This window comes from Zophobas morio, unplaced genomic scaffold (assembly GCF_036711695.1).
Source record: "Zophobas morio isolate AGI-343-1 ecotype UQ-CSIRO unplaced genomic scaffold, CSIRO_AGI_Zmor_V1 ptg000017l, whole genome shotgun sequence".
Classification (NCBI taxonomy): Eukaryota; Metazoa; Arthropoda; class Insecta; order Coleoptera; family Tenebrionidae; genus Zophobas; species Zophobas morio.
This window is the reverse complement of record NW_026972122.1, coordinates 17,656,783-17,670,212: the sequence shown is the minus strand read 5'-3', so window position 1 is coordinate 17,670,212 and position 13,430 is coordinate 17,656,783. Positions and strand designations below refer to the sequence as shown.

At 31.0% G+C, this 13,430-nt stretch overlaps 1 protein-coding gene across 5 annotated transcripts in view; it reads right to left on the bottom strand.

The window, feature by feature from the left end:
* Positions 1-6,046: 6,046 nt before the first annotated feature.
* The window catches only part of LOC135130174 (uncharacterized), a 90,791-nt gene continuing 83,407 nt past the window's right edge, over positions 6,047-13,430 (bottom strand). For 4 of the 5 annotated variants that reach the window (XM_064057525.1, XM_064057526.1, XM_064057524.1 and 1 more), the window contains 2 exons: positions 10,102-11,223; positions 6,047-6,202 (listed from right to left, as the gene is read on the bottom strand). In XM_064057525.1, the coding sequence (XP_063913595.1) occupies positions 6,104-6,202; positions 10,102-11,223 (1,221 nt within the window). In that variant the 3' untranslated portion in view covers positions 6,047-6,103. The remainder of the gene's footprint in view (positions 6,203-10,101; positions 11,224-13,430) is intronic. The other variant, XM_064057528.1, reaches the window with a different exon arrangement.

Sequence of the window (13,430 nt, the reverse complement as noted above, 5' to 3'; positions counted from 1 at the left end):
AAACGAACTGCAGCAGACGCCACTGAGGAACTGCCTTCCCTCCTTTTTGAAAATGGACTCGTCCTGTTTCAGTTTCATTCTTTGCGCGATTCTTTTACGCCTAATTTCATTCCACTCTAGCTACAAATAAAAGTTCGATGTCAACAGCAACAACTTTTAAACAAAAATTTGCATTGGGGGGAGATCTCAAAATATCATATTGGCTACCTGTAAAATGGTTAAAGTTTGTTTGACCACAAATTTTAAATATTCTGCACCTGTTTACTCAAGTATTTATTAATATATTTTATTTCTGTAAGGCGCAATTGATTTTTTAATACAATTTCTACTAATGTACCTTCTCGAAAAATTAAAATTGATCCATAAATAGCGAAAACTAGATAATTTCATACTCATTAGTCATTACAATTTAACGCGTTGTAGTTTTTTTTACAACAAAATTTAAAAAACGGAAAAGCAGTCTGGGTAGGGTTTTTTACACTCATTTCAACGGTGTAAAGTTAATTACAATCAGCCGTATACTCTTGGCAAAAGTTTATATGTATTTATCTACAACTGCTTTATAAAGGTCATATTACACAACTCATTCGGCACTGTTTGAGTTGAGTAATAAACCCTCTTATTCCACTAGTGGTGTAATAGAAAGATTACACCACTAGTGGTGTAATGAAGGTCTCCAATTCTTAGTTGAATTTTATTAACATGTAAATTACAACAAATTACATTGATTAATTCTTAACTTATTTGTTATACACGTCGATAATACATTCCTTACAATTACTGATATTAATACCAGATGAAATGAAATGATTTGTATCTTTGTCCATAATGCTTAGGTTTTGTTGACAAAATGTTTGTTACAGCTCCAGTATTTAAGATTTCTCTTCTAACAATGCTTGAATCTCGGTTGTAGCTACTGGCAGTATTTGTTCTGGCTCCAGGATCACCTCCAAGAATATCAGAAGCGGTCTTTTTCTTGTTTTCAATCGAAGTGTCGATATAACCTTCACATGCAGCCCAAAGTCTGCTGCATTTATAACTTTTCGACAAATCTTCAAAAAATGGCAACAGTACCTTCTATCTTGCTTCATGATTTATTTTCTTGCATGCACACCAGTCAGTGAACCGTTTTTCGTATTTAGTTTTTGATTTATCAGGGAACAATGAAGACACTAGGTTTGTAGCAGCTTCTTCTGTTTCGAAAGGCAAGCTTTCTGCTTCAGAATCACTCATTTCTCGATTGAACAACATTTTTTTTTCTAAAAACTGACGCGTTGTTTACAACAAATTTGAGCGGTTGTCATAACACTGCAAAAATCCTCTTGATTCTTGATTTTTAATTAATAAAAAAATTTAATCGGCTTTTTTTCTTTTTCATTTTTGGGCAGTTGTAGATAAAGTTTTGTATGTCATACGTGGGCTAGAGCATATTACAGCAACTCGTGTGATTACAGATGACTGGGTCTAACGACCTCGTCTTCTGCAATCTTCACACTCGTAGTGCTGTAATAATGGCTCTATCCCACTAATAAGATAAATAACTATTTCCTATGTTAGAATATGGTTTAGCTCACCCTTAAAATGATAATGTACATTATGGTTACCTGGATTCTTCACAAGTTTTGTACTAAACTCTTTTTAGATTTTAACTCCCTACTGGGTTAATCTTCTCTTGTGGGGACGAACCAGGTATTAAGTGTAATTTCTATGACACCGTGTTTGAGCGGCGTATAAGTACTACTTATACTCCGCCGGCGTATAAATAAAACATTTATGCTCCGCCGGAGTATAAAATGTGAAAATCATAGTGGTTGTCAACCATAGTAACCATGGTAAGTGAAATCAAGGCAATTCCTTAATTAATCAATGAATGGTGCTGAACTGCCAACCGGAGATATAGCCCATCAAACCAAAATTTTATCTTCAAACTTTGCCTTCGACTTAAATTTTATTTGTAATTTCTTCTATATTGTTTGTATAAAATCCATCGTTACCTTCCATCTCTGAATAGGCAAACGTAAAATATTTTTTTCACTAGCAGCCTGGACGCATGCAAATGTCAACTCATTTAGTGGTAGCAAATTCAACTTTTGCTACCACGGGTTCAAAAAGAAAAATTGAGGTTATGTACGCAATGTTTGATGTGATTATTTCTTAAAAAATAAACAAATGTGTGCTACAAACATTACTTGAATATACGCATGGTAGTTGGTAGACGGTAGAAGATAAAATGATTAACTCAGCGACAAGTATAAACGGTTTTCTTTGTGTTGAAGATTTAGATCAAGTTTGATTAGAAATCAAAACAAAATCATGTTGCGTCAAAAAATTGAACGTTTATTTTTCAGTTTATTGTCTTATGGTTTCTACTAGTGAAAAAAATAGTATATTAACCACGGTTGCAAAGCCACTTCTAGACCTCGCACTTAGAGCCCTCGACACTGCGCGTCTCGGGTTCTAATTTGCGCTCGGTCTAGAATGCTTGGCTCTGCAACCTTGGCTAATAATATACTATTTCATCGCCCAGCACAAGCACACGATTGTCCAAAAAATGATGAATTCTCAATAGCCGGCAACATCTGACAATTCTCTCTATCTGCAATGCTGTATGTTATGTACATTTAGCTCTTTTACTGTATTTTAAGTTGTTTTTGTCTATTTCTCTAGAAACTGTTATATGGGAACTCTAAACAATCGAGCCAATCTTCTTGTTGATGTTCCAGGCTGTTGTCTTTCTTCTTAATCTTTCTAAACTTTCTAAATTGAAAATTCGTGGCCGATCACTTTTTGGCAAATTAATACCAGGTGGTATTGCTACTTCGCAGTCTTTAATTGTTCTGTATATAGTTACGAATGTAATATATTTGGTCCAAAATATATGCACAATTTCACTTTTATATACTTGGGTAACTAACTAATATATGGCAATTCTATTTTGTATGACATTGTTTAAGCGTTAATTGACATAAATCTATGACATAAATTGTATAAAATGGGAAACAAAAAAGGTTGCTTGGTTATGCTGTTGCAAATGTAACTTGATTCGATTGCATTTTAAGTTAAAAAAAAGATATATGTAAATTTTTCTCAAATTTTTTTTACGTACTAGCTGTGAACGTGAATTGGAAAATCTTAGTAAAAGTAAAGACTACTACAGTTAATATTAATCTAGTTGAGTGCATGTATTTATGGAAATTTTAGTTGTATTGATAAATTAAATTCTTAGACGGAAATAACGATATAGATGTGAAAATTCAAGAAAAAAAAATAGAATTTGAAAATATACATGATCTTAATTTTTCCAATGGCACTACATACTTTACTTATAAAGCTGTACCAATGTACCCTTGAATACTAAAATATATACCCACCAATTTTGGAAATAAAAACTACCATTTGACTCCAGCAAAAGTATATTTAGGAGTTTTGTTTCGGTAGAAAAAATTAACAGAAAATGGGTTTCATATTGTTTGTTTTGAAAAAATATTTTGTTTTAATTCGAGGAATCTTGATGCAAAAGTTTTAGCCCATTCGGAGAAACCCTCAAAAATCACCCCCAAAACAATCTTGCAGACTGAGGGTTAAAAATGTTCCAATCAAGTCAAAACTCAATAATGTTAAATTTAGTTAATGTCACCTTTTCAGAGCACCTATCTGTGACTCGATTAATATCAATTAATATCGCAGGTCTTACACTTAGTACAAGATGATTTCAGATGTAAGTCCATAATCTTTGTTGCCGCTCTGTCAAGTTGTGAACAGATTTTAAAACCAATTAATAAAGTAGAATAGCTAAATTCCTACCTCTAATTTGGAGCTTGATTATATTATAAAATTTTGGTAACAAAAACTTGCTACTTAGGTTGTGTATTATAAATAAAAGCAAGTTGTTAGAATAAATTAATTTATAAATTACTTTTTTTAACAAGTTTATATGCAAAGTACAACTAAAAAACAAAAATAAAGATTCAACGCTTTTGTAAAATATAATTATGAATAAGTATGAGAATGATTACTAAAAATACACTGACCGGCAAAAAAACCGGCCACCCTGAAAAATTTCGCAAAACCACTTTAAAAATTATTAAATTATAACTAGTGATCGTTATTTTATTAAAGAACCATTCAGTATTGACACATGATGTACAAATTAACAAAAAAAAAAAGAAGACAAACGCAAAATTTAATTTAATTTAACAAAATAACAGAAACAGACCAAGTAGGATATTTTCTTAATTAAAACAATAAAGGAGGCTGTTGTTATAAACAGTGTTTTTCATCATTTGATTATAAGTTTGGCAGTTAGTAAACGTTTACACGCGAAAACAATGCCGTTAACTCTTACAGACGTCTCTCAAATTGTCGCTCTGTTTCTGTTATTTTGTTAAATTAAATTTAATTCTGCGTTTATTTATCTTCTTTTTTTTTGCTAATTTATACATCATGTGTCAACAGTGAATGGTTCTTTAATAAAATAACGATCACTAGTTAAATTAATAATGTTTAAAGTCGGGTTTTCGAAATTTTTCAGGGTGGCTGGTTTTTTGCCGGTCAGTGTATATGCATTAAAATAAAGTTACAAAAGGTAACAAAACAATATTTTTCATAATTAACAATGCATATTAAGATCATTAGGTGATTAGTTGTTATAGGAATTAGCTCAGTTTGCGCGAAGGTGGAGATAACACGACGACCGTAGCAACGAATCTTAACCAATTAAAAACTCAACTAAATTTGCTGCTGGTGCTTTTATATGCTTTCTTATGAAATTATTTTTGTTTTATGCCTAGTATCCCGCAAACGCTTTCGAGCACGCCACTGGAAAAACCAGTTTCTCGGAGGACCTGGAAGGACCATTTATGACCCTAGTAGAAAGCGCGGTACCAGGCATTTTTTCAAGCTATTTTCCCTCCTCTCATTCTACCTCTATGGTACTTTAAACATATGTACTGTCTCTTTATATGTGTCTGAAATTTTTCTGCTACTTGTACTTTAAATGAATGTGAACTATCAATCATTTTTATAAGTTGTTTCAAGGTGACTAAAATTTAACATGATAATTTTTTGTGTAAAGAACTCAGCAAGTGGTAACTTTCGACTCAAATGGAGTATTTTTAAGCTCCCGTATGAAAGATTGCTGGGGTACTTGTTGAGAGCAGCTTAAAAAAGGTTGTTTTTTTTGCATTATCACTTCTCGTATAGATAAAAACTAAACACCAAGTTTCGATTTGGTAATAATATTTTTAAGGCCCAGTCTACAAAGTTGTTTTGGGGGTAGTTTTTGACGGTTTCTCCGACAGGTTGAAATTTTGCATCAACAATATTCGTATTGAGAAATAAGCAAATCTCAAAATCTCGAGTTTTGACTTAATTTGAGCATTTTTAACCCCCAGTCTGCAAGGTTGTTTTGGGGGTGATTCTTGAGGGTTTTTTCTAATTGGCTGAAATTTTGTATCGATAACCGTCGTATTGTGAAACTAGCGAATATCAAATTTTGACTTGATTGGAGTATTTTTAAGCCCCAGTCTGCAAGGTTGTTATGGGGGTGGTTTTTAAGGGTTTCTCCGAACGGGTTGAAATTTTGTATCAACAATCTTCGTATTGAGAAATAAGCAAATGTCGAATCTTGACTTGATTGCAGCATTTTTAACCCCCAAGATGCAAGATAAACTGTGGTCTGCAAATTAGACAGGCCCCTTCCTCCGTCCAACGTCCACGGTACAGGTGTATGAATGTATGATCAAACAGTTTACCTGTACTGAATTTCGTTTGTTTATTCGTAATCGTTCAAAAACTAATTCAGCACCAAAATTCTATTTTGCAGAGAAATTTGTAGAATGAATTTATTAAAATTATAATTATTTTATTTTCCATTTTTGAACATCGTAAAAGTTTATTAATAATAATAATCTAGACTATCTTCATAAGATGACGTTTAATTCTTTTGGAAATTCAACAACAGTATTTAAATAAGGAATCAAATTATTACAAACGTCATATTATGAATGCAAATGGACTATAAATAACAAGCACAAAGAAATAACAATTGTTTTGATAACAAGGTGATTGATTGTTGTATGTACATTTTAAAATTATCACATGATTAATTGTTATCGTAATTACTTAATTTTTGTTTTACTTCCTTTGAAATACTCCTTGCTGTTAGACTATGCACTGGTTTATTCTTGTTCTGCTGAACAATCTGTAAAAAATAGAACTCAATTTAGTATATATGTATTTCTTATTTTTTATTAATGTAAAAAGTATATTTTAAACTATTGTTCTCTAATATTTTTGTAACATAACATGTTTGATTAGTGAGAGATGTTTATTATCTAAAGTCGCAGATAAAACTTACCAACAAAGAAACGTCATTAATTTGTGTGAACGTGTTCAGAAGATTTATATATTATAAGATAAGCTATACACAGACCTCGACTTAGCCCCAGTTCCATGTGGTAAAAATTTAGTTTAACGCTAATGTCACTCATTGTCAAGTGAACGTTCAAATTCACATCATATAGTTCATTGATTCAATGCAGACAGATAGTTCCATCCTATAGTTTCAAGCATGCAACCTGACGGCCGGGGAATAAGACATGGTGCACCAACGTTTCGCCGTCAAAGGCCAGCAAATAGCTTGGGCTGCAGTCGCACCTCTAGACTACTTGCACACAACAAAAGTGCTTTTGAATCTACCACTCAATAGAGATCGATGGAACAATTACCACCCAGTGAAGATGTCATAATAACTAGGTACTCCCTCTGTCCCAAAACAAGTGTCCAATTTGTGTACCTACTTTACTAAATATTACCTTCATTTTCAAAGATTAAGATGTTTTGTTTAAAACTTTGTTGGGTTTTAACGTCAAATACATCATTTTAATTAAAAAAACTTGGCAGGTGTTTGTTTTGGCAACAATAATTCTTTATTTCTAAATGAATTTAAAGAGATTTTGTTTATATAAAATACCGGTGTGGAGAAAATATAGCTCTGAAAATAAGCATTTGCCCCAATTCAAAGAGAAAAGCTTAACAGAAAAAACTCGTCAGGGCCTTTATCATTTCCTTCTTGAAGTAAGCGTAAATGGGAAGATTAAGCACGGTCTCGTGCAATCTACAGGATTTTAAATTTCAACAAACACTGTTGCTCGCATTTGGCATCAAGGACGGTAGTCCTTGCGACGTTTAATAAATGTAGATGTGAAGTCAACAAAAGTTGAAAAAATCCATTATGAACAGTCCTTTTCGCGATTTTTTTTTCATTGTTGTACACATGTTTCAGTAGGGTTTCTTAGTTTTACTCCAGAACCAAGTTAATGTTGCCTTACTTGCAGTTACGTAAATTAATATAAATTAATTAATCCTATAACGAAAGTTCAATATTTTATGTGAAAGCCTATAAGATTTTATACTTATGTATTATAGTAGTAATAATTATTTTTCAATAAAAAATTTGGTCGAAGGTTATTTCGACAGACATTCCCCCCCCTGAAGTACAAAAAACATATCTAGCCTTTGCGAAAAGTTATGAAATTGGTTTTGTGTATTTTATTACTTCTGAGCAAGCAAGTTTAGTAATCGAGTTCATCGGACAAATTGCCACTTTTATACATATTTTTTTGATGTTTCATGACCCCTAGACTACGAAAAAAGTGAACTCCCGTTTCGTCTATCTGTTTGTCTGGTGATTATATCCATATTTATTGGACAAGTAATCTCTAAAACTACTGGACCGACTGTAGTCAAATTTTGTTTGTATATTAGAAATATCGTGTAGAAGGTTAAATATTAACCAAAATTTTTCTAATCATCCCCACCAACAACGTGATGACGTCCCCTCAAAATTTTTCATAATAACCAGGGTTTAAATATTAAAATATAACATACTTGTGCACTTGTTCTTTATGACTTTGTCTTCAAATTTTTTCCTAGGCATTTTAATTTTCGCAAAACAAATCGAAATTGTAGATCAACCTTTTCTGCGAGTGTAAACGAACTTACAGTATTGTTATTATTTGTATTGCACTGCATATTGTAAATTAAAAACTCATTTGAAACATAGGCGTAGCACGTTCCTTTATATTTACTTTAACATTACACACAAACGTTTATTTTAAAATAAAATTCGCAAAGTCAAATTTGATAATTTTTCGAAACTGGTGGAGGTTTCATTGTACTACAGCGGCGAGGGAACTTCTGTCGAAACAACCTTCGAATAATTTTTTTAATCGTACATATGTTTTACTCTATGCGTCACTTGACACAAAAAAAAGTATCTCCAAAGTCAGTGAAAAGTAAGTAAAAAAGATCTTTATACGTATGTTGTTTGCACCAACATATTGAAATTTTCAAAATGCGAATTTTTTTCAATCTTTATGTTTGAGGAAAAAGTATTTAAACAAGAGAGAGAGATATGCCGTATTTATATACTGTTTGATCCAGAGTTTGTCGCAGATTAATTCCAAAATTCTCAGTAATAAAAAATCATTACTTAATGAAAATTTCGAAATACGTGTCATGATGGTAACAACAATATTTTTTATATAAATTTAAAGACATGGAGTACAATCATATTTGCACTGTTAGAATCAATACTATTCACGTGAACTACCGTTAAAAAACAAAATTTGAAGTAGATTTTAAAATATGTGATAAATAGCAGAAAAATGAAAATACGAAAATTTGAAAATTCATGAAAATAATTGACTGACAACACAATTTTAACAAACAAAAATCGATTTAATACAATGAAACGTTTTGACGTATTTTTGAACACACGCACTAAAATACAAAACTTATTTTATTCCTAGTATTTCAGTTATTACTAAAAAAATATAGTTTGCTGCTTAAATACGAGAAAAGAGCAAAAAATTGAGAGTAAGAATTAAAAAAATTGATCGAAAGTTAATTCAACAGAACTTCCCTCGCCCATAAAATACAATAAAACATATCCGGCTTTTTCGAAACATTATAAAATTTTATTTTATGAATTTTTAATTTTTTTAAGAGAACCCCTATAAGTTAAAATAAAACATGTAATGTTAAAGTAAATGTAGAGAACCGTGTTACGCGAATTCTTCAAATGAGTTTTTTTCTTTACAAAATTTTGTGGTGACGTGATCAATATTTTTGCAAGGATACGTATATCAATTTGGATAGATGCAATGTAATACTAATAATATTGTATTCCTAATTTTCGGGAAAATTGAGTGAACTCTTCCTTAATTCAATTAATAAAATTAATTGACTCATTCATTAATTTTTTGAGTCACCCTGTATAACCAATTCTAAAAAATATGAATTCATTGATAAATCACAAGTAAAGATTCATCACAGTTTGTGCATTTTAAATCGCATTTTTTCGTCAAAATTTTGAGATGACGTCATACATTTTTTGGGGGATCAACAGATATATTTTGATTAAAAATTTACCATGCTTATGATAACTTTGAGAACTTTGAATTTCAAACAATTTAGTTGTGCAGTTACTGATTTAATCCACAAAATTAATTGACTCTTTCATCAATTTTCTTAACGATTTACCATAGTTACGATAACCTTAAAATGTTTACAAGATTTCATAGCTTGTAAACATTTGTGTAGTTTCAAAGTTAAATTGTAAAATATTGTTATAAAATTTTGATTTTTTTTGCTAGGATGAAAATTCGACACTGATTCACACACCACAAATGCAAGTGTTTCTGATTTTATAAAATTATAAAAAAGCTATTATAAATTTTGGATATGACGTCATTCCATTGGTTGTGGGAATGATTAGTAAAATTTTAGTTAGCGTTAACATGATGTTCGGATATTCCTAATATACTTACAAAATTTGACTTACAAACAATCGGGCCGGTAGTTTCTAGATTACGCTTTTAATAAAAATGGATACAGATAGACGGAAACGGGAGACCACTGTTTTCGTACTCTAGAGGTCATGACACGTCGAGAAAATATGAAAATGGCAATTCGTCCGATGGAGTCGACTACTGTACTTAATTAGCTTAAGCTCGGGGAATAAAAATCAGAAATAAAATTACTAAAATCAATTCCCAGCTCATCATCGTCATACGCAATTTAAGGCAATCTACTTACTTCATTTTTTTCAAAAAGTTTCTTTAGGTCTTTAACAGAAATCAATCCTTCATATGACTCTGTGCTTTCCACTTGTTTTTGTTCTATATCTTCACTTAAAAGAGTTCTCACGTTTCGTTTGAGCTGATGAGTACTAACTGAACGTGTCTTCATTAAGTTTGGAAACGCTTTTGAAAATTCACCCAACCTGTTAGCAACAAGACGTCTCTCTTTTAACTCATTACAGTCATTATCGTATGTCGTCACGGATTCTTCTTTACCCCAGTCACTATCAGAAAACTCCAGGCTAAAATTATGTGTCGCCGATAATTCCTCCTTGTCATGATTATTTGTATCTTTTTCCAAGTTATTACTTTCAGAAAGATCTACAGAATTATCCGTTATAGACTCTACGATCTTTACTCCTGAACTTGATGCTACTGTGTTATTTCTTTCATCTTCTGGGGATTTATTTTTTGTTTTGCTGCCTCCTTCGTCCGTTATCCATGGAACATGGTCTCGATTTGTTAGTGCAAAATTACGAACGACTGGATTTGAGTAAATTTTCTTTATCCAAGTATTGTCCGATTTTTTAGAAGAAACAAATAAAGTTCGGTTGTCTTGATTTTCTTCATTTTTTCTTGGAGCGCTGGGTAAATTGTTGCTAATTTTTGGGGAAGAAATAACTTTAGCTTCATATTCTTTTTCACTTTCTTTGTCCATGTTACCATTAAATGCGGCAATTGGTTCTTTTACTAAATTCTTCCCAAAATCTACGTTAGAATTTGTATTACTATAAGTAATAAAGTCTAACTCAGCAGCAACAATTTCTTTTTTATTAACCTGAATTTCTAAAGTACGTTCATTATCTTGAAAATTATCTAATTCAGGAGACACAATTTCCTTTTTATTAACCTGAACTTCATATTTTGTTTTATTATCATGAGAGGGTTCATAATATATTTTAGAATTTTGGACATTATAACATTGAACAATGCTTAAATCGGAGCTATCTTCAGGTTGTTGATCATTTACGTTCCAGTCGAGATTGTTTTTCATGGTTTCTTCTTCATCGTCTGTTATTGCTACTGGATCAGCACGGTGTAATGAGCCTTCATAAGGTGTCCAAGAAAAGTTGTCATTCTGTGAATAAAGAATGAGAAACAATAATTAAGTTTCTGATATTTTTGGGCGAAGGAATTTGAGACAAAATGAAGTTGTTACAAGTCAAATATTGTGACAGACAATAACATTAATAATTAAATTATTTACAAAAAGTACGGTATAAATTACATATTCACCTCCAGTCATATATTGTTGTTTCAGTGCTATGTTTACAGTAATGTGAACGTCCGGTAAGTGTAACTAATTTTTAATGTAACAAATATAAAAATTGGGTGATTTTATTAGTATAGAAGTCCACCAAAAACGTAACGTCCAGGTATGATTGCACGAATTGTATCATGATAAATGTTACACGAATTCCACATATTTGTTTTTATACTAATTTAATTTTTATTACTTTCCAAATGTTGTATTTAGCATGCGGTTGATATAAAAGTAATCAAATTGTGACATTCTGAACATTAGTGGTCATTTTGTCTCACCTTCCTTGTGTTTGTGAGAAACTGAATCATATAAAGACAACAACAGTAAGTTGTTTTAAAAGCTGGGAAGTATTGTTAGTAGGTATGTAGTACATAGAAATTTGTTTTTAAGAAGAAGAGTGTATATGTATTAGTAAACTCATTTTAACTAATTCCACACCAGAACTATTTGTTAATAAAAATAAATGAGTTTGTTCTAATTTTTAATGTGTATCCTTAATTTACAAAATAAATAAATCCACATATGCTCCGAAAGTAGTCACCCTAATTTCCAAAACGATATAGTCCCGAAAGTTTAGTAAATTAGAATATCAGTGTAATTAAAAATGATTTATGATTTGTGTTTTCACGATGATATAACAAAGTTAATATTCAACTGCGTAAAATGATGAAAAAGTACCTGTAATCGACAAAAATATGCATATGAATCTTAACGAGAATCACATTTGTTAGATAAAATTAAACTACAGCATTATTATAGAAGAAAAAATTTGTAGGTAGGTAACTAAACAACTTTTATAAAAATTTACGAATGACAAAAATGTAACGTATCCTAGCGCTAACGTTGCTTTTACCTCTTTCGTGTGAACAACCGTTCAAATTTCCATAGGTTTTTGTTTCTTGCATGTTCGTGGAGCAAAGTTGATTTAAACAAAACTTTTCATGTCGTACCTGTGTTTGATATATTTAGTTATAAAGTTTTCAAAACTGGTACAAATTGCGGTACCAATAATTTTATGTTATGTAATGTTAATATTGTATGGAGTATTGAACGTGTTCAGTAATACCAATTTAAACTGTTTTGCAACAAAGAAAAACAGAGAGGACAGTTCATGTGCAAAACTATTTTCCCACAGAATTTACCTCGCTCCTGAAGTATACCTAAAACATACCCAGATTTCTCGAAAAATTATAAAATTTGATCTGAATGCACTGATAAATTACAAGTATAGACTGATCATATTTTGCACATTTTAGCTATGGTTTATTCGGCAAAATTTTCAGATGACGTCATCAATTTTTTGGGGTTGATAAACAGATATATTTTACTTAAAAAGTTACCATACTTAAGATAAGTTCAAAACGTCAGCAAGATTTCAAAGTTTTCAGTTTTGCAGTTCTTGATTTAATCAATAAAATCAATTGACTGATTAATTAATTTTTTTGCACCCTGTATAAACAAATCTAAAAAATTTTAATGTAGTGATAAATCGCACGAATATTTTGAGGTGTCGTGTTCAATTTGTTAGGGAGGAGGAGCAAATACATTTTGATCAAAAATGTATCCTGCTTATGATAACTTTAAGACATCTCTAAGATTTCAAAGTATTCGGTTTTGCCCGTATAAGCAAATCCAAAAAAATATCAATAGAATGATAAATCACAAATTACAATTATAGACTGATCATATTTTATACATTTTAGATAGGATTTATTCGGTAAAATTTTGAGCTGACCTGATCAATTTTGTGGAGGGGATAAGTGAATATATTATTAAAAATTTGCCATGCTTATCATAATTTTGCAAGATTTCAAAGCGTTCGGTTTTGTAGATTCAAAATTAAATTGCAACTGTTGTTTTATAATTTTAATTTTTTTTCCAAAAATTTTGACGTTTCGGGTAAAAACTCAACATGTATTTTACATACATATCTTTATTTTAGCGTACTTATAGGGGTTCTCTTAAAAAAAATAAAATTGGCAAAATCAGATTTGATCATTTCTGCTGGATATGTTTTATTG